Raw genomic sequence first — 23,280 nt, forward strand, 5'->3', positions numbered from 1 at the left:
ATTGGACCAGACGGGCTAGCCTGTATTCCCCATGTGCATCAATGAGCTTTTGACATTTGTGACACTGTTGCAGGTTCACCAGTTGTCATTCCATACTGGGAACACCCCACAAGATCTGCAGTTGTGGATATAATCTGACTCAGTTACCCAGCCATCACAATTTGGCCTTTGTCAAAGTCACTCAAATCCTTACGCTTGCCAATTTTTCTGCTTCAAACACATCAATTTCAAGGACTGACTATTCACTTGTTACTTAATATATGTCAGCAGTTCACATGTGCCTTTAATATGATATAATTCAGTTCATTTACTTCATATCTAAGTGGTTTTCATTTTATGGCTAATCGGTGGCTGATATAATTTATTATAACCTATGTTAAGATGAAATTGAAAGTGTCTTTTTCTTACATTTTCCTCCTCAGTCTTGAAGTAAAATTTCACATTTCAATAATTTAAGGTCTTTGGCGAGGAAATGTTGATTCAAAATTGATATTTTACTAGATTGACTGACAAATATAGAAGATTGAAAATACATAACTGATCCTTTATCTTTTTAAGCATCAAGTTTAAAAGAGGAGAAATTTTTGTGAGATAAAATATATTTTCAGGGTCACAAATTACAAGGTGTAATTTCTTTCTATCTTTTAAAATGTTTTAATTTCTAACAAAATAAGACATTTTTAAATGGAGGAGACATTGCTCAGTTGTCAATATATTTATTTATTACCAGGTATACAAAAGCACATATGATCATCTTCATTTAACACTTCTAAATGTACATTGTCAAAACATCTTAGAAATCAGTCCATGTTTGCAGGTTTGTCCTGTGTGCTATCGTCTGTCTCTGTGCTGCTGTCTTCTGTGTGTGAACAAACACTCTGCTGTGGTTTCTCCTCTGAGCTCTTCTCGATAGGCAGCTCTCTCTCAGCGTCCTCCACACATATATCTTTGGCTTCCTGGATGTGGAGCTTCCCATCTGGAGCCAGGTAGCAGGTGATGGCTTCAGGATTCAGCTCTTCAGGCAGATCAAACTCCTGTCTGAACTCCTGGCATCTGTAAGAATAGCAGCCTTTCCCATCCTCCTGCTTCTTCTCTGTCTTCCCGCTGACTCTCAGCTTCCTGCCCACCTGCCTGACAGACAGCTCCTCTGGGGAAAAGCCCTGAGTGTCCAGGGTCAGGCCAAAGTGTTCTCCTTCTTTCTTCAGATGGCAGGAGACTGGTTGCACGGCCGCAGCGGTTTGGAAAGGCTCTGTCTCTTCCAGGATCTTGTCCTGAAGTTTGTCCATCAGCTCCAGACTGCTGCGCAGCTCCTGGAGGTTTCTCTGCAGCAGATCCTGCTGGTAGAGCAGAGGTTTGACGTCTGGCCACAGACTGCGTACAGGCCAGTAGAAGTCCATGAATGGACTGAGAGTAGACTGGAGTCCATGAGAGCACAGCATCTTCAGTGTGTTGAGTCCTCTTGTTGTGAGATGAAAGACTGTGAAAGTGTCTGTTCTCCTCTGTGTTGGTTGTGTTGCTTTCTGTCTCAGCAGTAGGACTGTCCCAGCTTTTATATTCTAACTGGAGAAGGTCCAGAGTCTTCAGGAACTTTCTGGCCATTACCACAACTGTCCACTGGGAGGAGCTGTTTCCCAGGAAGTGATGACATCACTGGAATATTCTTGTGTTTTCAGAAACCCTCATGTTCAGTTAACACTTGATGTAGGTAAACTTTTGGTAGTACATTAATAAAATCTTTTGTGGCTTTAGTTTGTTTACATTTCTTGGTTTTAGAATATGTTATTGCAGTTATATAATGTTTATACAGTACGTAATGTCAATGTTTACATACAGTAATAACCATTTGAATATATAAAAATTCACTCCACCATATGTGCTCATTCTTGATTTCATTCCCATCTCAACAGATAACAAGGACAAAATAGAGGACCCTGTGATTGAAGAAAGTGAGACACAAAGATAAACTGATCCCAGTCAAGCACACAAAGACCTTAAACATTTTATGAATCAATGTTTCAAAACTGCACAGACTTCAAGTACACTCTCAACATCACATTTCATTTCCATCATGCTTTCGATATAAATGCTTTCTTTTGAAACCAAGGAAAGTATGGAATAAGATGAATTTGTAATACTCAATGGCAATATAGCAGTTTGTGCATGATGATTAAAAAACAAACATCTGACTGTCTTCAACCATTTCCTCCTAAACAATCTTCAAATGGGAGTTTCAGATAGCAGTGATATATTTAGACAATAACACTTCACTGGCACCAGCAGCGGTGGCAACGGGTGTTGAGTCCTGAATTCTGAGACCATCATTGTCAGTCAATACTAAAGGTTTAAATCTTCACAGGGAGTGTTGGAAGGATGGATCACTTCAACGCCAGAGCTTGGACTACACTGTACAATACATTTCATACATGAACAGGGCATGAAGGCAAAAGCAAAGGCACATTGGCCTCCATGGCAGGATGAAATAAAAGCTAAAACAACAAAAACCGATGCAAGCATTACCAATGCACCAGACTCCTGCTGCCCCACATGGTATTGTGGGTAGTAGAGTATTTAGTACCACAAAACAAAAGAATACAATAAAATCTCAACATGTGTTTTATACTCTTTTTTGGTCAACTGCCTGAATTCTGACATGCTCATTTCTATTTTTCAGAAAATCTTACAGCAATTTAACGTTTTGCAATAATGATGAGTATTGCTCCTCTTGTGTGTCAATGAAATAAGGCCTCACAGCATCAAGAATATAAAAGGGGAACAACGTAACATCAGATAACTAGATAGTAATAAAAGCAAAACCTAAAGAGGCACCGTGAGTCTCCTCTAACATTATAAGAAGGATTACATTGATACATATTTTTTGATGACATATTATATCCAATATTGGCTTTAATCAAATGCCATCCACCTCTAATTTAATGAATATACTGCATATTTTATCTTATTGTCAACAAATCCCATAAAAAGACCAAAAAAAAAGATGAATCTTTCCTACCAACAAATATTGTGTTACGTAACTTTATTACCATGAATACACGCATTGTAGTTTATTTTGAGTATTTTGATGCTAAATACATAATTCTTCCACAAGATATTCCCTCATTTGGTGTTTGATGATGGTGGTAGAGAGTGCACTCTAACATGTCAGTCCAAAATCTCCCATAGGTGTTCAGTTGGGTTGAGATCTAGTTACTGTGAAGGCCATAGCATATGATTCTCATCATTTTCACACTAATCAAACCATTGAGAGACTCCTCATGTCCTTTGGATGGAGACAGTGCCATCCTGGAAGAGATTACTCCCATCAGGATAGACATGTTTCATCATAGGGTAAAGGTGATTACTCAGAACTACTTCGTATTGATTTGCAGTGGTCCTTCCCTCTAAGGGGACAAATGGACCCAAACCACGCCAGCAAAATGTCCCCCACAGTAATCAGGCCTGTATAAATCAGACAAGTCAAACAAAGTGTTGTTTTTGGTCTTTTCATGGGATTTGGAGACAATAATAAAAATACAGAATTTTGTCAAACTTAACTACATGTGTTGTCATTTATCAGCACTATACTGGCTGTGTAGCAGAGCTATGCATGGATGCACCACACAGCCAAATAACAATACCTCTTCAAAACATAATTCTTTTAGGTTTCGGTGAAATTGAAAAGAACATGATATCTTCTTGTGGCAGCATTGACCGTAAAATACCAGCACTGACCTACAAAGCTCATATTAATCAATGCAATCCATGATAAAAAGTACTGATAACAAACAGAGTCAACACTAAAAACAGCATGTTTCTGTTCAACAGATGGATGTAAAGTGTCATCATCTACATTCAGCACTGACTGTTCTCACAAGCAACCTGATGCTTACACCACTCTAATATTGTGATGTTCATAGGAGATGCTTTTACTGGTAGTAAATAAACCCCCCACATGTCATAAATGTTAACTGTGGTGCGATGAAAGAAGATGGGGTTAATATCTGGGGTCATATCTAACAGTATCAGATGTTTGTAAACTCATTGTGCATTTATGTGAGGAGGGGGTGGCCACTGAAGTAACGTAATACCATAATCCCACACTTACAAAGTCCTTTAAATGTGTCTCTCTATGACAAAGTCTCCTTTTTTACTGTCTCTCTGTGTTGTGTCTTTGACAGCTTGGTGGTCGGCGTCCCCATTTCAGAGACCTGCCAGTCTCAGTCTGAAATGACCAATGAGTGTAAATAGAGCTGCAATTCACTGTGAACTGTTCAGCATCAGAGAAGGTTCCTATTGCAGAGAGGGTGATGGATAAGCAGCTTCTCATCACTGTAAGCTGTCATCATTGGTGGCGACTGAGGACTTCAATTGGGCTGCTTGGTGCTCCTGGTGAACTTCTCTGACAGCCAGGATGCGTGTGAGCATGCTCTGTAGAGTGGTGTGCTCCAATGGTTGACAAGTATACCAGTGGGAACTGTGGAGGTATGTCAGAAATGCAAATTAAAATAAATAAATAAATAGAAATCTTCCACTTAATAGTTATAACATAAAGAGAAAACTTCATATCTTGATCTTCTCACAACTGGAAAGGTTGAGCTTCACCTATGGCATCATTGGTAAATCTACACCACCTACACCATTTATTTTTTTGGTTGCTTTGTTTACATCTTATAACATTTCTTGCTTAAATTGCATTTTAAAATTGGAAGACTAAATAGAAAATCTGACTAAGTATGTTGACAGTTCTTGTTTTTCAGTAATGACAGTTATATTCCTCTGATACCTGGGGTTATTTAAATACTATTCACTAAAAGTAAAAGTTTGACATTTTGGGAAATATGCTTAATAGCATTTAAAGGTGAACACGCTGCACTGACACACTATCTCAAAGTAGTCTGGTTCTTATATGCTTGTAATAAGTGACAGTTAAGAGAGAAATACCTGGATATTGCAGGGTTTTTATTAAATGTGATTCTGACCTGTGTGTGTGGACATTCTGTTCAGGCTGGAGGAAAAACACGTCAGTTCTCGTCTTCACTGTCTCTGGGCTGTTGGAGAACAAGTTGAGTTTTATTAGTTGTGGTAATGCAGATATACGATTGTAATTGCTGTTGTACCTCTAGCCTTGCTTGTGTGTTTATGTGTCTCACCATCTTGAGAGGTAGAACTCGTACAGTCTGACCGGACAGTGCAGAGGGTTGGTGATGTTTTCTAGCATCTCCAGGTCCCCAGCATCCTCTTCCTGTCTTTTTCTGGATCGTTCTAAAAACAACAGACAGTACTAACAGTCAGTTAATCAATATTTCTTCGCATACTTTACTTTTTGAGAAAGTAAATTTATGAATCTGGCTTGGATACTTAGAAAAAGGGTGAAAGCAGATACATGACACAACATTGTTGATGGTCTGATAATCCCAAATATGGGAGATGTTGGAAAAATATGATCAGTTTGAAAATGGCTCAGGCTGCTTAAAACCTATACTACTTCTAAAAACTACATGTATTGTTCTCTAATACCCACCTGTCACCTCTCGGCTCGTTGTGGCACCGCGGCTTCTCTGGTAGTGGAGGTAGTGGATTTTGCCAGTCCGGCTGCAGGGTTTGGAGCGCAGAGTAAAGTTGGAAAAAGAGAGGCTTCGGTGTTGCGCCAGCGTGGTGAAGTGAAAATATTTGGTGCAGAAGAAGAGCACCGTGTTGAGCAGCACTATCGGAGAGTAGGCGCCCAGCTGCTTACACTCCCACAGGTAGGCCTCCTCAACACGGGAGGAAACAATGCCACCTGGAGGAGGAAATAGGAAATGGGGAAAAAAACAGATTGAATGACCTACTGCTAAAAGGAGTGTAATGTGTTTGTCTCTGCTGTGTGAGGTTTATAGGGTTAATCTGATATTTTAAGGTAATTCTAAAGCAGAGTTCATTAATTTTTTTGGCCACTTGGGGGCAGCAGAACAAGCTGAAAACATTAAAAAAATGTCGACAAATCAATATGAAAAACATCAACTGCTGGAGGAAACATCTTAGCTGCTAAATGCTCCACTTTGTTCACCAATTGCCAACTTTGTCTGTTAGTGCTGGGCAGGTAGTGCACAGTGGAAAGAAAAAACAAAAACAGTTGCCTAGTGCAGTTAGAAATCATGCTGATGCAGCTTTCAATAATCATACCACTGGGTAGTTGTTTAGGTCTCCAGAGTCGCAGCATCCCGGTGATCTCGGTGGCAAACTGCTTGTACAGTTCATCAGTGAAGATGTTCTCTATGCGGCCCTTCATGAACAGATACTGTCCACAGAGAGACAGACAGAAAACAATGAGTTGAAAAGTAAAGGGACAGGGAAACACACAAAAAGAAGCATGACCTGTAACATCATGTTTGTGCACCTGCTGTAACCCAAGACAGAGGTAGAAGATGCTGTCCGGGCTGTAGGGCTCTCCGTTGGGCCGTCGTACTTCTTTGATGAAGCGAGACAAAGCAAAGCTCAGCTCTGCAGAGTCACACTGAAGGATGTCCTCTTTAATATCCCCTGGACTGGCTACAGGGGGGTAGAGACCACACAGTACAGCTAGTATTAAGACCAGTCAGTGGATTAGAGGAAGAGACGACAGAAAATAGGAAAGAGAATGAAGGCTTACGTTTTTGGGGTTGCTTGTTGTGTTGTTGGACCCAGCACTTCCAGGCTTTAACCCCATACAGGTGGTTCAGTTTGGAGGGGGCTGGAGGCGCCACTGCACTGCGGTTCATCGAACGGATTCGCCTTCGACCCTGGATGGACAGAAAAAAAGATGAATACTGTGCGGTATCAAAAAATATTGACACTGCTGAAATGTTGCACGTTTTGGCCAAAACTGGGTGTCTTTGAAAACTTGTTGGTTCTATAAATACATGAAATATTGAAGAATGTCCTAACATCCAAGATCAGGGAGTAACTCTTGGTTTGAGAGGTTTCTGGAATCGAAACAAACTGCCTACAAATTTAAGTCTGAAGAATATAAATGAATCTGAGTTTACCCAAACACTGCTGATCTATCAGGGTTGTCAGTCATACCCGTTTCCGACCGGAGGAACCTTCTCTGGCTCTTTTCACTCCTCGCTGTGGAGCGGATGCCTTCTGATCCAACGATTCTGAAAAAAAAAAACACACACAAAAAAGACCTGGAGGTTAGAGTCACAATGTTTACCATCAGCACTCGCTATTTATTAAACCTCATCACATTTTTTTGACAGATTGATGTGTTGATCTTAACTTCAAATTCTATCTCACCAGGAGGTAAGTCATTCTCCAAATCCATCATCGGAGAAGAGGGAGGTTGATCCTCGGCACTGGTGGTAGGTGGGTCACTTGTCGTCGTACTCCCCTCTGGCTGGGTAATAAGCTGGGGATGAGCTGACTCTGTGCTCCCCGCTGAACTTACAGTAAGTGGCAGGTGGGCTTGCATTGCTTTTGGATTTTCCTCATCTTTGTGGATTATGGGAAGGACCCCCTCTGACTTTACATCTCCACTATGGCCTTTAAATAACACATATGCACAGACATACAGTATGTAGAGAACATTGTTAATGTAGTCAAAATGTCTCAAGTGTGTAGAATTACATCTGATCTAAATGTTTTTAAGTCAGGATAACACCTTACCTGCCCTGGAGACGTGCCTGTCATTCTGATTTTCATCCTCCACAGCCAAAGAATCTGATTGGACAGCTGCGTCTTTTACACCCTTATTCTGAGATGGTACTAAAATGGGCACTGGAACCTAGAAAATATGAGAGAGAGAGATATTTGTTTTGCTGCTGTAAAGACAGCAGCAACAGGTCTTTGAATCATCAAAATTTCATAGAACATGTAATGGGACGTACCGGTATGGGCATGGCCATAGGAAAAGGTGTGTGCTGGGAATACATGTTCATAGGCACTGGAATGAAGACTGGTACTGGGACTGGTACCATTAATACCTTTACATTGTCATCTGCTGAGCAGCTGCTTGGGGGCAGATAAAAAACTGATGGACGGAGGGAAGAAGAAATGACAGGAAGAGAGATTAAGTAGAGGAAGAGGCAAAGAAATAAATGAGTTAAGAAGATAATGAAGAAAACAAATCAATTAGGTCACAATTAAATGGTGAACACCATCATACTATTGTCAAGGCAACTGTGACATACAACTTAAATTATGCACAGTACATTCAATACTTTTTAGGAGATTATGGTTGGTCTGATTCTCGTCTATCTCATGTGAGTGGTCCTGTTAATGCATGTTTCAGTAATATAACAACTTTTCCATATAAACCCTTACAGTCCTTCTTCAAATGTCTCAAAAATAGATTAACCAAAGTAAAATAGCAAAACAAACTGAATTTATACTTATGAAAACATATTAATGAAATATGCATTCTTAATGTTTCAGGAAACGTTAAATAACTTTTCACGACTTTATATCATAAAATTAAAATCTTCTCACAACTTACTACCAGTATCAAACTGACTTTATCACCTGCAGCAGGTGTATTTCTAAAACTTCAAATCTGCTACAGACATGATCAGTCATCAGTACATAAAGTTTCCCTTTTAATCTGTCAGTTGTCCAATTTCACACAGTTATGTAGAAGTTTGTTAATGTCATGTATTAGGGATGGAGCTCAAAAAGTCAAACAACAAACATTGCTGATGTATGACGTGAGAAAAATGTCAGTAAATCACCTCACCTCAGTAACCCCTCACAGAGTCTGACTGCAGCGTATCAGTAACTTCACTGCTCTGAGCATCAAGCAGCAGCACGGACACACAATCACATTTCTTGTGCTTACAGCAAAAACTGAATGAAATCCTGTTCACACTGGTTAATGACCATCATTAGTCCTGGCTAGTGTGGAAATGACACAGTATCGCACACTAGACACCAGTGGTGTTCTTCTGGCTTCATTAGCTATATTTACAACCTCTTTTCTTTAGCTTTTTGAAAGTCATCTTTAATATTCATTGATTCTCTGTTATATAGAGACCTACAGTATACATCTTGTTTCCTTTTTTCTATTCAGAATTATGTATTTTAATGTTTTATGTCATTATTTTCATGCACTTCTGACTGTAATTTTCTACCTATAAATCACTCTGGTCTAATCTGATTTTAAATGTATTTGAAGTAAACTCACTTAAAATGACAGTAGCCATCTGTAAAATGGAAACATACTATTTAGCAACTACATAATATATACTTCACAGTTCTGTTTATACTGTTAACGTTTCTCATGTGTGGACACATGTTACTTTTACATCCAGAGACATCATGGGCCAACATGTACTCCAGTACACACACCTACACCTCATACTGATTATTATAATCTGAAGATGCTCTATTTATTTAGCCAGGAATCAAACTTATTTTTTATACTGATGGAGGCCATTTGTAAATGACAAGGGAGATCAATTCTAAGAAATACATTTCACCACAAAGTCTTACTCTAAAATTAAATTTATTGACATTTTTTTTGCATTTAACCAACAGTTTTTTTCTTCAGGTGTTGACACAACTTGTTTAAAACAAGCAAAAAAAGTAATGCAACATGATTTCACAATCTGATACGTCAACTGAATTATTAAAAAAAAGAAAAAAACATGCAATTACAGTAAATAAGTAACAAAAACTTCCAACATACATACAGTAGGTCGTAAAAACATTTTTTAAAAATAAACGGAGATGTAATACCGGGCTGAAACCAACTGAAGCAGCAGATGGATGAACTGAAGTCAGTCTTGGTTTGCATGACTGCATCAGTAGTGAGGTACAGCAAAGAATTTAACCATTAACTTACACACACACACACACGCGCACACGCACACACGCACACACACACACACACACACACACACACACACACACACACACACACACACACACACACACACACACACACACAGAGTAAACAGAACATTAAAATGTAGCTTAACAGTACAAGTAAGTGAACTGAACATTCAAACGAATGTTTTTATTTCACTCAGACACTTAAAAAATTCAAGTGATTGCAGATTGTAGCCTCATTTATACCTGTTAGTGCATTTTGAAGTTTTAAGCGTAACTGACTGGAAGTTTAATCCTGGTTTATCAAAAACTACCCACCTCCATCTCCATGTTTGATCCAGCCATCCACTGGTAATGTTGGCAGTAACAGTGCAGCCCCAAGACACCCACCTCTAACCTTTTTTTTTAAAAATTCAAACATACCCACCACTGAGTCTGGAGGACTTTAACAGAAACAGTACATTTATGCAACAACTTGACAGCTGTTGACACCTTCGTGTTATCTACATTATTTAATATGATTTACAGGCAATAGTATGGAATCTTAATTTAAATGAGCAACATTAAAATGATAAGAAACAATTGCCATGAACATTTACTTTTATCTACTGCTATTTTGGCACACAAACTGCACTGTGCTGGTTTTTGTATGATATCCATTTTACTTATAATGTTTTCTCTTTCCATTACCGTGTTTTTCCTTTTTTTGTTGTCAGCTGGATTATGATGACTCTGGAGCTAGAGAATGATATACAGTACTGTGCCCTGTCTAGAAAGGTAACATACTGAGTTTATCGCAGCTGAATGAAAATTCATGAAAAATGAGTGCCAGCTTTACAAGGAATTGCAATAAAACAAACCATTTAATACTTATTCAGTACTCAATTTTTACACACAAAGTAAAAAAAAATCACATTATCAGCATGGTTGTCTGGATCCAGCCCTGTTAATCTGTATTACTGCTTTACAGAGATTAACATGCTGGCATTTGGCATTAGTTTAGCAGCTGCTTCCTAAAAACACAACAGTGCGTTTGCTTATTGAGGACCAATGAATGGTGACCAACTTACATGTTAACAGTTTCTGTGGGCTGCACCTCGGGAGGCAGTTAGGCACAAGTGACCTTAATAAATATAAGAACCAAGTTACAGACCGTATGACAGGTGTAATGAAATATGGGACTGGGACCTGTGTGCGCCATAACAGACCATTTCCTGAGGCAACGTACACACATCACTGAATGGAACATTAGATTTATGACACACTTGATAAATGTGCCCTAAATGGAAGAAACTTTAAAGAAGTTCTGTAATGAGGTGTATTGTGACACTAATGAATAAATAAGGTCAATCTTATTTTTCCTACCGTGTTACAATACTTTGTAAATATTTCAACCCTGTCATCACTGTCAGCCCATCTGTTAGACCCCCATACTAAATAAATACCCTCATAAGAAGCAGACACAGACAAGACAATCTGTTCTGCAGAATGTATCGCAAGTACTGCCATCTTTAGTTCACCATAAAACAAAGAAACACTGCTTTAAACGCAAATCGCTGTACTACTAGTTCACAATCATGTAACCGATGAGAACTAACGGTGGTCTGTGCAGCAGTTCCAGTTGCATTTACTGTCAATGAAGTTTTTAAAACCACAGAAACAAAAGTTACTAAAGTAGTGTAGGTGTGAACACAACTGGTTAACCCTGTAGATGTTTAAATCTTTGTCCAGGGTCAGGGTGGAAGATAACTCCTCATGTCAGCAGATCAGGAGGCTGTGGAGAGAAAAACTCGGGTGACACACTCGACCCTCTTAAGTCCGTTGAAATAGCTTAAAAAAAGCACATGAATCTCCAAAGGTGGTGTCAGTACATCATAGTAGTTATTCTGATAGAAGTTACATTAAAATAGTTCTGGTTATCACGATTTAGACACACAAACACAACATAGGACAACCTGGATACAGTACAAAACAGTACCTTTTTTTTTTAACTAATTGATATTATATTTAGGATAACACTGCAAACAATTATCTGTGTTATTCAGAAGGCTCACCTTGGTCTTCCAGTTCAGGAGCTGTTTTGTAGATGAGTCTGGTGTGATAGAGTTCAAAACAGGGCACAGGACAGAGGCTTGGCTGTCCTGAACACGTTTTACAGTAAAACGAGGTCTGCCTCCGCACTGTCCCGCTACTGTGCTCGCAATCCTTCATTTCAGAGTGCTCCGACTCTTTACTCTCCCCACCCTTCTCATCAATTGAGTTCAGTTCCTTTGCTTTCTCTGCCTCCTCCTCCTCTTTTTTGATCTCTGGCTCCTTCTCCCCCTCCTCCGTCTTCGGCTTCTTCCTCTCCTCCTGTTCTTCCTCTACTCTCTTTCTCTTGTAGTGTGAGCAGACCTTACAGTCAGAGTCGGTCTCCCTCTTGCCCAGGAAATGGCGTCCGGTTAAGCGTGCTGGCACGCCGCTACTTGGCTGAGTTTCTCCCTGAGGTTTTGGTGACGGTGATGGTGACGGTGCCGGAGACGTGGATGCATCAGCCGTCTGGTGGTCAACTTGCGAGGAGCTATCTATCAAAGCTGGTGCAATTATTGAAACAGCTAATCGTGAGCAACAAATCAACGAATTCTTGAAAAAATGAGTAATTGAATGAAAGAATAAATGGAAAGATCAAGTTTGTGACAGCCTACAAAAAAGGTCAGACCAGCAATCAGTCTGGGAGAGCCTAGTTACATCAGTGCCACTAAAACTAGCTTTCATTTTACTATAATTTATTGCCTACATTTTATTCTTGATAGATCAATATTAACCTAACATATCAGTTTAATCCTTCTGTGGATAGCATGCTCAAATATAATATGCCTTAAAACATTTAGTGACATATTCTCACTGCTACAATGAAATTTGAACTTAATTTTTATGCATCCAGCAATTTTTTTCCACTTTTACTGTATGCTACCGTACACACCCACCCACTCCTTTTTCCACAGGTTATGTCATAAGAAAATTGCATCTCCATCAAAGTGAGACTCAAATGGCTAAAATAAAATAATTTTTTGAGCATTTTAACCTATTTACAAAAGTGGACTATTTGTACTCGTCAATGTCAAAATTATTGATGTTTAGGTAAAAATGTGTGAATGTGTAAAACGCACTCTGGAGAGATTTTACATTCACAGAGTGTAGAGTATACAGAAAGTCTTTAGTGGGAAAAGTTTAAAATTGTCACAACATTATATTGTAACTGAAGTGCATAATGTTGTGATATATATGTAAACAATGTACAAAAAGCTCAATATATGGCATTTGTACTTCCTGTAGTGTGTTTTATTACCAGCTGTTGTACAGCATGTAGCCACCATAATTGCTGCTGTGTAACTGCTCTGTGCTCTGTGTGAAAGACTTTTAACAAAACTAAACTGCTCAAGTGTTTTTTTATAGTTACCTGGTGACTCGGTGGAAGGTGTGGGCAGCTGGCACATGCTCTCTTGGTCCATGGTGAACGGCCGGCAAAGAACTGACTTATTCTTCATTTGACGGCGGCGGGACACAGGCCCCCGCATGGCGTCAGTCTGAGTGCTGGCCTGGATACAAATGAACAAAGAAGCCCCAGATAATTATGCTGCAGCAGACAGGAAATCAAATATTTTAAACTAATAATTGTGAAGTACTATTCTTTTTAACAATTTGTCAATAATTAAACATTCTTCAGTGAGGACCTGAGAGAGTAACACACACAAATTACGTACATGATCCAGGTTCTTGCCGTCTACGTTGGAGGTTGGAAGTGCTCCTGCAAAAGAACAACACTACATTAAACCCATGCTTCAAACTAATGTGACTGCATAATCCTACTGTAAATTTTTGTCTGAGCTTGTGGATCAAGTCATTTGGGCACTGAATCATCATCTGCCAGCCAAAAGTAAAGAAGCCAGTGGGGACAGTGAGGAATGTAAAGTCTCAAATTATTGTTTTATGCCACTGCAAGCCCTACAATTTGTGTTATAAATAATGTTTAGTTTTTATTTTCAGGTGGATGTTTTAAGGCTAGAAAAAAGCCAATGTAAGACTGAGACTGAGTTTAAAAAACGGAAAACTTAAATTTGGTGACTGTGAGGAGACCCCAGGCTAGACCTGGGAGAAGCCTGAAGCATAAAGGAGGAGCCGGAGGAAGGAGATGGCCATCATGACCTTGACCAGGACAAGTGGCTCAAAAATGCAGTGATGAACTTAGAGAATCACCCAGGTCTATGTGTATGAACTAACCAGTCAGAGCCGTATCTGCTGACACACTGGGCTGAGTGGCAGAGCCATTGGCCAATGAGACGACATCAGCTATGACAGGATTCATCTTTGAGGAGTGGTGTGGCTGTGTCGGAGCTGGAACAAGAGAAAGAGGGGATCGATCATACCTGACATTCATGTGATTATTTTGACTGTGGGCCCATTTTCCTTAAACTGACCCAAAAACACAATAACACTGCAATGGGAACTGACCACAACTAGTTTTCCATAATACACCGCTCTCAATGTCAAACATACGATACGATGACACAACACAATTTACCATGTGGTGCTTGTGGGGCCGTTCCAGTACCATTACTGCTGGTGTGTTGGTTTGTCTCAAAATGCATGTAGCAGTACTGCAGCAGGCAGGGCAGGTTGCAGAAGTTACGGACTGAACCCAAACACTGCAGCTTCTCGGTCAAGTAGCCCTGTTTCCTACAACTGTCACATCGACCCATCTGGGCAAGAGCAAAGAAGAAGAAGGGAGGGAGAGAGACAAATAAGAAGGTAAAACAAAAACACAGCCACACTGAACTCTGCTTGGTGCAACTGCATACAATTTTGAGTGTGCTGGTAGAACTATTTTCTTTACCCCGTAATAGAGTACAGTGTACTGGGACATGCAGTGGGGTTTGCAGAACTCCTCCATCTTGCCTCCGTAATGGCTGTGCAGCATCTTCTGACCAAGGCTGGAGCAGTAGCTGCAGGAACGCCAGGGGAGATCCTTGCAACGGGATGTCATCTCATGTTTGAAGAGAACTTTACAGTCTGAAACACAACGAGTCAGGTACAGATCAGACATGTATAAGCTTACAGGCCCAGTTTCCACGGATCATATTAAGGATTTAGAATTTAGTGAGATCCCTGCTCCTGTTATGGATGGAAGTTTCTGTTTATGACGTTAAAAAAAAATGCACAGGAGAGGGAACTGAAAAAAAGTTGCGCTAACTCACTTTCACTGCAGAAGAAGAGGTCTTCTTGGTTGTAGCTTATGGTGTCAAAGTGCACCTTCTCCTGTTTACAGCCCTCACACAACGCCAGGATATTCTTCTGTTTTTTATACTGCTCACCGCACGTCTCACTGCAGAACATAGAGATACGACCCTGCAGGCAAAAATGATGATTAGTATTAGTTGATGAGGTTGGAATACAGAGGTTAGTTTTTATGTATATCATGAGTGCCTTACTTGGTAACTGAATAGCAGCGGTTTGATATTGAATTGTTTGATGCAATGATGGCAGGTCAGTTTGGAGGCTTCACTGGATCCACCATCTGCTGGTTTCTGGGGCTGACTAGAGGGTGCTCTTGCCTGGGCTTGCCCTGGGACAGAGGGGGAGGACATGGCTGAGTAGGGAGGCACCAGTGGGGGCACTGAGGTATTACTGGGGTGATGGCCTGGGTAGGGGACTGAAGATGGGTAGTCCTGAGGGATGGGAGGGACTGAGCTGGCTCCGGCAGATGGCCCCGGTCTGGGGGCATCTCTGAGAGAGGGGTCCCTGGGAGAGGCGGTTCCATTAGTTATGTCTGCCTGAGAGGCGTGACCGGATTTCTGTAACAGATGGAGGGAAAATAACATTGTGGTCAACTCTACGAGGTTTCAACATAAAGATAATCCATTATCAGTCTTTGTTAGACATTAAATAAAACGTTCCAGTGCCCTTACCCTGTATATAGAAACACAGTCATAGGAGCAGAAGTTACGAATCGTGCCGTCCACCATGGCCAGATGATACTGAGGAACAGCTGGAATCTTGCACAGGCTGCATGGGAATGGAGTACCTAGACGGAGAATAGTAACATTTAACAACCTACCTGCTAGTATGTGAACATGCATGTATATTAATAACTAATCAAACATGCTTTCCTTGTCTTTAGTTGTGATACCAGTCCTGCATATACCAGTTAACTCCAGCATGTAAATGTATGTGTTTCTGTCATGTGACCTACCGGTTAGAGTGTGTCGGGGGGGTCGACTCTGTTCCACACAATGAGGTGTACAGTAAAGCTGAACTTTGCCCTTTTGGTCTCGTTCCATGATGGTGGACGACACTATGGCCGTCTTGTGACAGCAGGGGCACTCCACCGTTTTTCTGCACGTCTGGATGAAAACACAGGTAAGGATTGTAGTGTGATACTTGGCGGCCTTCACATGATTGCTTGCTTTACAAACTAAGTGGGTGTGATGTTGTTTGTTTGGATCTTACATGATTTCCGGGTACTGAAGCTGAAATGTTTGAGTTATCCCTTATGTATGTATATGTAGTTACCGACATGCAAAGTTTTTTTTACCTGTTTGTAAGTCCCAATGCAGGTGGGACCACAGAAGTTGAGCTTAGATCTTTCAATCACGAGTGTCTGGCAGGAGCCTGAGTTGCTATTACAGTAAAGTCCGCAGCCTTCGCAGCAGTTCATGGCTAACTGTCGGATCTTACGCCATGTTACAAAGCAGGCGTCGCTACAGAGCCTGTGTAGACGACCTTGATGGCTGACCTCGTGCTCAATCTGATGGAGACATTATCACAGTTAAACATACACAGAGACAAGACACGGAGCAAAGACAGACTGAACCTGACTCTGTAGGAAAGTTAACCAAAAATCTGTCTGTCATTAAAGCTTGTTTCAAAGTTGTGGATCTTACCCTGTTGGCGATTTTACACACGCTGCAGTAAATTTTGTCCGTCTGTTTGTCAGCCAGTTTCTCCTGCAGCTTCTCTGGCTTCTTCTCAACTCGTTTGTCGGCCCATTTGTCGACGACCTTGTCAGTATGTTTCTTTTTGTGTCTGAAGACAGACAGACAGAACTGGCCACAAAAGTGCATTAAGGTGCTGTCGTCTGCTGGAATCGTGATCATGTCCCTGGGCTGAAGAATCTCCCTGTGAACGAAATACAAAGCAATAAAAGATGAGGGTGGGTTAGAGGGTGGATGTAATGAACAAAACCTGTCAAATACACACAATTTAAAGTTCTGGACAAAAGTCTGGACACACACTACCATTTAACTAAATGGTAGTGTGTGTCCAAACTCATGAGTGGTGCTATATGTGAATGTAAGCTTCTCTGCTTTGGTTCCAAGCTCCAAACCAGTGGATTATTGTAATTAATTAAAGGTGTAATACTTGAAAAGTACTTAGATTATTTTATATAATGTCAAAATTCAGTCAAATGCTGCTTCTGCAAGGTGCTCATGAAATACCACTCATGACTAGTGAAAATAAAAAACAGTAATTTTATATTCAAACTTAGTTTTAAAGGAAACTAATATTTATGAAACGTTTTATTTCTAGTCATGTACACTACTGTATTATTAAAAGTATAAGACTAAGTATGGCAGCCTGACCTACATGAAATCCCGGTACAAAGTTAATTCTAGGAACAGGAACCAGAACCGGAAATTACCTGTTGCACTGGAAACAGGATCGGTTTTTGTTGGCTGGAGGCAGATGGCCAGTCAAACAGACTGTGGAGCAGAAGAGCTGCGTCGAGCCTTTTCTTTGGAATGCCGTTTGGCCTTTTAGCAGAACCTAGAACCGTTTACAGAATGAGACGCAGAAATGACACATCAAAGACAAAACACAGCTGGTTTTTAACATTCTTATCTCATTAACACTTCATGCAGCAACTTTTTCTAGATTATTTTGTCTTTTGTTTAAATGTCAGCAGCGCAGAGTTGCGTTGGTACCTTAGAGCAGCCGCTGCAGCGAACACTACCGGGGATGGCGGGCTGAGGTGGGCGTGGGGGCATTGGTGTCAGAGATGCGAGGGAAGTTGGGATTGGACCTGGTGGTCTGACAGGAAGGGAAGCCATGGCTTGTAGGACAGCTCCTCTACCTGGGATAAAAATGGCCGTTTGAGGGGGAGCTGGGACTGGGACTGCTGGTACTTCAAGTGAAAAAGAAGAGAAAGGTTGATAAAGCCAAGAAATCAGGTTTTTGAATAAGCAGCCACTGTGTGACAGTAACATGTCTGAATGTATGCTGTGAAAAAAACTTAAATGAAACTTAAAAACTTAAATACATGCCATAAAAAAGAAGCCTATCAACTCACCTGTAGGGGACACAAAGGTGTTCCCTCCACCTACAGAGTAAACAGAGCTGATCCTCAGCTCTTCCTGAAATAAGCAAACAAGAAGTCAGGATTTAATCATTTTTCTATTGTTATAAAAGTGTATAATTTTAGTGGCATCAATCAGAATCACATAAAATAGGGTGTGGACAGCTTCGGTCGAAATGCAGTTATTCACTTGAATCCTATCGTGTTATCCATGATGAAAATTACAAATCAACACCTTGAGCTGAACACAATAATAATGACATTCTCTCCCTCCACACCTACCTCCTGATGCTCCAGCTCCTCTTTGATCTGTCTGATGGAGCTCTGAGGCAGTAAAGCAGCGTCGTAGCCCTCATCAATGGGCTCATCTTTAATGTTGATGCTGGGAGAAATCGGGGGATTACTGTCCTCTGTCGGAGCTGCCTCTGACCTCTGAAATAAGAATAAAAAAAGGGTTAATATTCTTAAATATTGATTTTTAAATGTAGTTACTTGACAATCTTTGACTTGTATTCTTTACACATCTCGCTGTCATTTCTAATATTTTCTGAATGCTGAAAAACATTTATTATATCATTTAGAAATCTCTGATCTCTGATTTTAGTCAGACTATGGCTTCATCCACAAGATGGCAGATCATTTTTAAAGTGGGTAGATCACTTTGCGAGCAGAGATTTGGAGACACAGTGAACCTGCTTCAGGGCACCTTATGTTAAACCTGTGTATGGTTAAGTTTCCAGCATTATAAACTTCCCCCACCTCTCCTTGCTGGCTGTCCTCTGTCTCCTCTGTCTGGTTGAGGACCCCTCCATCTGACAGAAAGGTAGAAAAAGAAAAGATCAACCACAAGCTTTAAACTATTACAAGCTCAAACCAATAAACACCTAATGGACAATGCACACATACAATTTCATGTGTATAACTATATTTCAAAGAGCTAGTTTTTCTTTGGTTTCCATGGAAAAAAGTATTAGCGCACATTGAATCTGTTAAGACAAATAAAAGCTGTTGCCAATCATCAGGGCAAGTCACACCAAGCCCAGACACACCCAGCTGAGCTCAGAGAAAAAGATTCAACTATTGTCAACAAAACTTGTCACTATTTCTTACTATATTTGTACTCTAAAGAACATTGAGACAAAAAACTCGAAATAATATGCTCAGAATACTAAATGAGCATGTGTCACATAAAAAATGGCAACTGGCTCTATTAAATTCTGCTTGGTTTTTCATTGTAGGCCCAACCAAAACCAACAGAGCCGACACACCCAACTAACCAGAGCTGATTACTGATTGGTGGTCTTGGTGTGTCTGGGCCTTAAGGACAGTGATTCAACACAGCAGACAGATACTTTTAAAACAGCATTGGTGGTTGATCTTCTTCTTGAAAGACTGAGTGAATGTGTGTGCCTATGTGGCTTTACCTCGGCTGTTCTCGGGCGTGTGGTCCTGAGAGGAGTGAGAGGTGTTGGCAGACCCACTGCTTCCTTCCCTCTCTTGGTCCTCCTCCTCTTCCTCCCCCTCCTCCTCCTCTCTGGGTTCACTTTGAGTTTTGTTGTTCCCCTGTTGTGGCGGTTGCTTCACGTTTCTGTTCGCCTTGCTCATGTCGACGTCCTCCAGGGTTCCCATGGGCAGGGCGAAGTGCCAGTCTTCATCGTCTTCTTCCGGCCCAAACACGGGAAGACCATCCAGCGCATCATCAAACGCTGCCCCTCCGCTTGCTCCTCCTCCTCCTCCTCCTCCACCACCTCCACCACCACCACCACCTCCACCACTTCCTCCTCCTCCTCCTCCTCCTCCTCCTCCTCCTGCTCCTTCGCTAGTTCCCATGGTAAAAGAGGAACGTCGCTCAGAGGGAGGGGAGGCATTGCAAGGAGGGGATGACTCTTCAGCCTCCTTGTCCGTCTTTTCCTCTTGTCTGCTGCCGTTGCTGTCCCCTTCTTCTACCTGTTGGGGTTGTGCTGTCGTTTCGTCCGCTCCCTTCGTCTCGTCCTGATCTCCGCTCCTGGAGGAGGTCGTGGATTCCCTGGAGGAGTCTGCAAAGTCTCCCAGCCCCATCACTTCATCAAATACTCTAGACAGGCGTTCCTCGTGCTGTAAGGGGTAAAGGTTGTAATTCATATCAGTTCTTTAGGGATGACACACTTCACTCCTTTATACATGAAAGTTAATCTTTGACAGATCAGATCTGTTTTTGTAGCATCAACAACAAAATGTTCATTACCGCAAAGACTGTGTTACAAAAGGTGTTTTACTCTTCTCCACAGATGCAGCCTTAATGATGAGGTAAAGCCTGTCACAGATGCAAAATTGTGTGCCTTAATCATCTGTCCTTCTCTATTAGAAAAGTCCAAGATGTCATTCAGACAAAAATGTTCATGTTTCATATTGCATGCAGGGAAAACACAAATCTAACATTAACGATGCGTCTTCTCCACTGAAGTACCTCACTATGTTATGCCAGTGACACAGCAGGCACAACATCAGGGACGTGGAGGAGGGGCGCCTAAATGGAGCACAGCCGTCATCATTAATGTTAAATACATCTGCACTTTTCTTTGTTTACATGTCAAAAAGCCTGCTGTGAAAAAATGTCTGCTGGTCCAACTGCTGCACACAAATATTTTCTCCCACTATACACTTGGCTGTTGTAAGTTCATCTGACCAGCAGATGCCCCTACTGTACACATCCTGCCTCCAGCAGTGGACCCATCTTTAACATAACTGACTGGAAACCCAAAATGTTCCCTTTACTAACACAGAGTAACATAATAATAACACAGCAGTGACAGTCTATAGCTAGTTAATTAATTATTTGAAAATGGAGATGAGGGAAGATTGGATTTATGCTATTTTCATGTATTTTATATTCTAGTGTTGTAGTTAGTGTATATAGTTATAATGACCACCACCCTCTTATTACACCATCAGGTCCTAGTTCACTGGATAACCTCTTCATGCCAGTGTTTTAGTTACTAGCTAAGTAAGCCTTACTGTTATCATGTTATTTATGTCAGTGGCCCTCAAACATTTTAACATCAAGGACCCCTAACCTGACACAGATTAGACCACACCCCCCCCTCCCCCACTTGATAACATTTTACCCAAGGGTTCCCCATCTGATAAGATCTTGGCTTTTAATGGTTTATGACAGCGAGAGTATGAAACCCATGACCAAAAATGAGTCATTGTGACAATGAAAAAGATTTCCTTTTTGCTGGGGACCCCATGGAATACCTCAAACACCCCTGGGGATCCCAAGAGCGCACTTTGAGAATCACAAGCTTTTGTTGCCTACTACATATATAAACTAATATCTTTTTCCCCCTCATTAAATATCTATGTCTATATATATCTATATCTTTCTCATCACTGCTTTGCACTATTTGTATCCTGTTTACAGCCCACAGAAGCAGCTTGACATGAACACAGTCACTCCCTGAGTATCTTTCTGAAGCTTGTTGTGTTGTTATGTTGTACAAGGATACTGAGAGCAGAGTCAGATCGCTTGTATGTGTGAACATGCGTGTGGCCATTAAAGATGATTGTGATCACTGTCTTGCTATTATAGATGATAACGGCTGCAGGCCTCATGCTGCTCAATCATTTGCAAAGAGGGGGCGTCCCACCAAAGTCCCGTGAAAAATTAGGTATATTGCTTTGTGGCATGTTTGTAAATCTATACAGACACACAACAAACAACACAAATAAGACATTGTATCTGTTGCTTCTACTGACTCGCATGGGAACATTCGACTTTAACTAAATATCCACTTTTTATTGTTCGCAGCAGCTCTGCACGATGCAGAGGAGGCTTTGTGCAGCCAGGTGCCACACAAAGTGTCAGTGCTGAATTAATAATGGCTCTTGTGATTCACAGATGGGTCGTATTTCATCAAGTAGCGTCGTTTTGCTAATGATGAAATAACCAGGCTGCATCATTGCTAAACAAGCAGCGAGCTAGCGTTATATGTGGCTGGAAGCTAAACTCGCTAATGTTAGCTTATATATGTACACATCTCGACCAGGAGGTAGTCAGCGGAAACTTAAGGTCATAGTATGAGGCTGGTATACGGTGAATGTTGGTATACTTACATATCAGGGCTGTATTCCTTACCTTTAAACGTTTCAGTCTAAATTCCTCCGAGTCCGCCATGTTTTAATTATGCTGCAGACGCCGCGCTTCAAACACCCACCAGCTTCCACCACGATGAAGTCAGTTTTCCGTTGGTAGTAAAGGGAAAAGTTAAGGGAAACATAAATCATGATATTTAGTGGCTGGTTCTACTTTTTTTGCACCATTTACACTTGTGAAAAAGTTATCTTAGCCTTATCACTGTTTAACCCATTTCAATTCCGAAAAAACATTTATTTCACAGCTTCCCCCCATCCAGATAAAAACACACTATACTTGTCTGAGTCTTTGGAGCCTCATTGAAAATCTCATTGAAAATCTCGTCCAGATTTGATGAGTCTAAGTATTGTGGTTTTTTGACCTGAACTTGTAACAAACAGAATAAAGGTTTCACATATCTGAAACTTTGTTTTAATGAGTGTTTGGGTATCCTTATTGATCAAGTCCAGATTTGACAAGTCTAATTCCAGTGGTTTTTCATCTGGACCTGGTGTTCATATGAGGCAAAAGAGAAATAATCACAAATACAATAGTGGATTTAAACAGCTCTACAATACCTAAAGTGCGTATATAGTCTATATATTAGTATATTGTGAACATATAAATCCACGGATAGTATTTTTGTTTCCCTTAACTTTCCTCTTAACTCCGAATCGAAAACTCACTTCAGTGTAGTCCTGGTTGTGTATGCAAGCAGGATGCTGCTGGGAAACATGTACATGTATGAACAGCCAGCTGTAACGTTTATAAATTAACTGTATGCAAAAGACAGCACCCACAAATGAAACACCTGCTTTCAACATCCTATGAAATTAAGAAATCCTTTAAACCGACTAAATAAATACAAAGAAGAACAAGTGAAAGAAGGAATAGCCTACTGTAGTTACCGTAATTTCTGGTGATGGGTTCTCTATATTTTCCTCCAGATAGTGAGAGCAGTTGACAACTAACGGTAGCTTTTTCTAACACAATGATACTTTTATTTATTATTTTTAAGTGCAATCTATTGTTGTACATGCATTACATGTTC

General features: G+C 40.7%; 2 protein-coding genes across 2 annotated transcripts; both read right to left on the minus strand.

Moving 5' to 3' along the window:
* Window positions 1-800: 800 nt before the first annotated feature.
* Window positions 801-1,439, minus strand: LOC128375457 (heat shock protein 30-like). Its single transcript, XM_053335810.1, has one exon. The coding sequence runs from the start codon at window positions 1,437-1,439 to the stop codon at window positions 801-803; it is 639 nt and encodes a 212-aa protein (XP_053191785.1).
* A 2,596-nt stretch (window positions 1,440-4,035) lies between these two features.
* si:ch211-266o15.1 (zinc finger MYM-type protein 4) lies at window positions 4,036-22,318 on the minus strand. The gene is made up of 30 exons (XM_053336133.1): window positions 22,233-22,318; window positions 19,891-20,209; window positions 19,540-19,827; window positions 18,875-18,927; window positions 18,398-18,547; window positions 18,110-18,173; window positions 17,745-17,944; window positions 17,462-17,586; window positions 16,704-16,938; window positions 16,355-16,567; window positions 16,013-16,163; window positions 15,729-15,844; window positions 15,252-15,614; window positions 15,018-15,168; window positions 14,657-14,832; window positions 14,345-14,522; window positions 14,044-14,157; window positions 13,527-13,570; window positions 13,231-13,361; window positions 7,845-7,968; window positions 7,624-7,741; window positions 7,255-7,500; window positions 7,039-7,115; window positions 6,626-6,755; window positions 6,374-6,525; window positions 6,160-6,274; window positions 5,519-5,776; window positions 5,148-5,259; window positions 4,977-5,045; window positions 4,036-4,471 (listed from the first exon to the last, which is right to left on the minus strand). Exons 1-30 carry the CDS (start codon window positions 22,269-22,271, stop codon window positions 4,324-4,326), a joined length of 4,659 nt encoding a protein of 1,552 aa, XP_053192108.1. The 5' UTR covers window positions 22,272-22,318; the 3' UTR covers window positions 4,036-4,323.
* Window positions 22,319-23,280: the final 962 nt, after the last annotated feature.

This window comes from Scomber japonicus, chromosome 16 (genome assembly GCF_027409825.1).
Source record: "Scomber japonicus isolate fScoJap1 chromosome 16, fScoJap1.pri, whole genome shotgun sequence".
NCBI lineage: Eukaryota > Metazoa > Chordata > Actinopteri > Scombriformes > Scombridae > Scomber > Scomber japonicus.

What these genes read in the sequence shown, in the direction of transcription:
- si:ch211-266o15.1 (XM_053336133.1), bottom strand. Translation starts at nt 22,271, where the DNA reads ATGGCGGACTCGGAGGAATTTAGACTGAAACGTTTAAAG. An exon ending in ACTGTGTTTCTATATACAGG is followed by an intron (nt 15,615 to 15,728) that starts GTAAGGGCACTG and finishes CATCTGTTACAG; the next exon opens with AAATCCGGTCACGCCTCTCA. An exon ending in ACACTGTACTCTATTACGGG is followed by an intron (nt 14,523 to 14,656) that starts GTAAAGAAAATA and finishes GCTCTTGCCCAG; the next exon opens with ATGGGTCGATGTGACAGTTG.
- LOC128375457 (XM_053335810.1), bottom strand. Translation starts at nt 1,439, where the DNA reads ATGCTGTGCTCTCATGGACTCCAGTCTACTCTCAGTCCATTCATGGAC.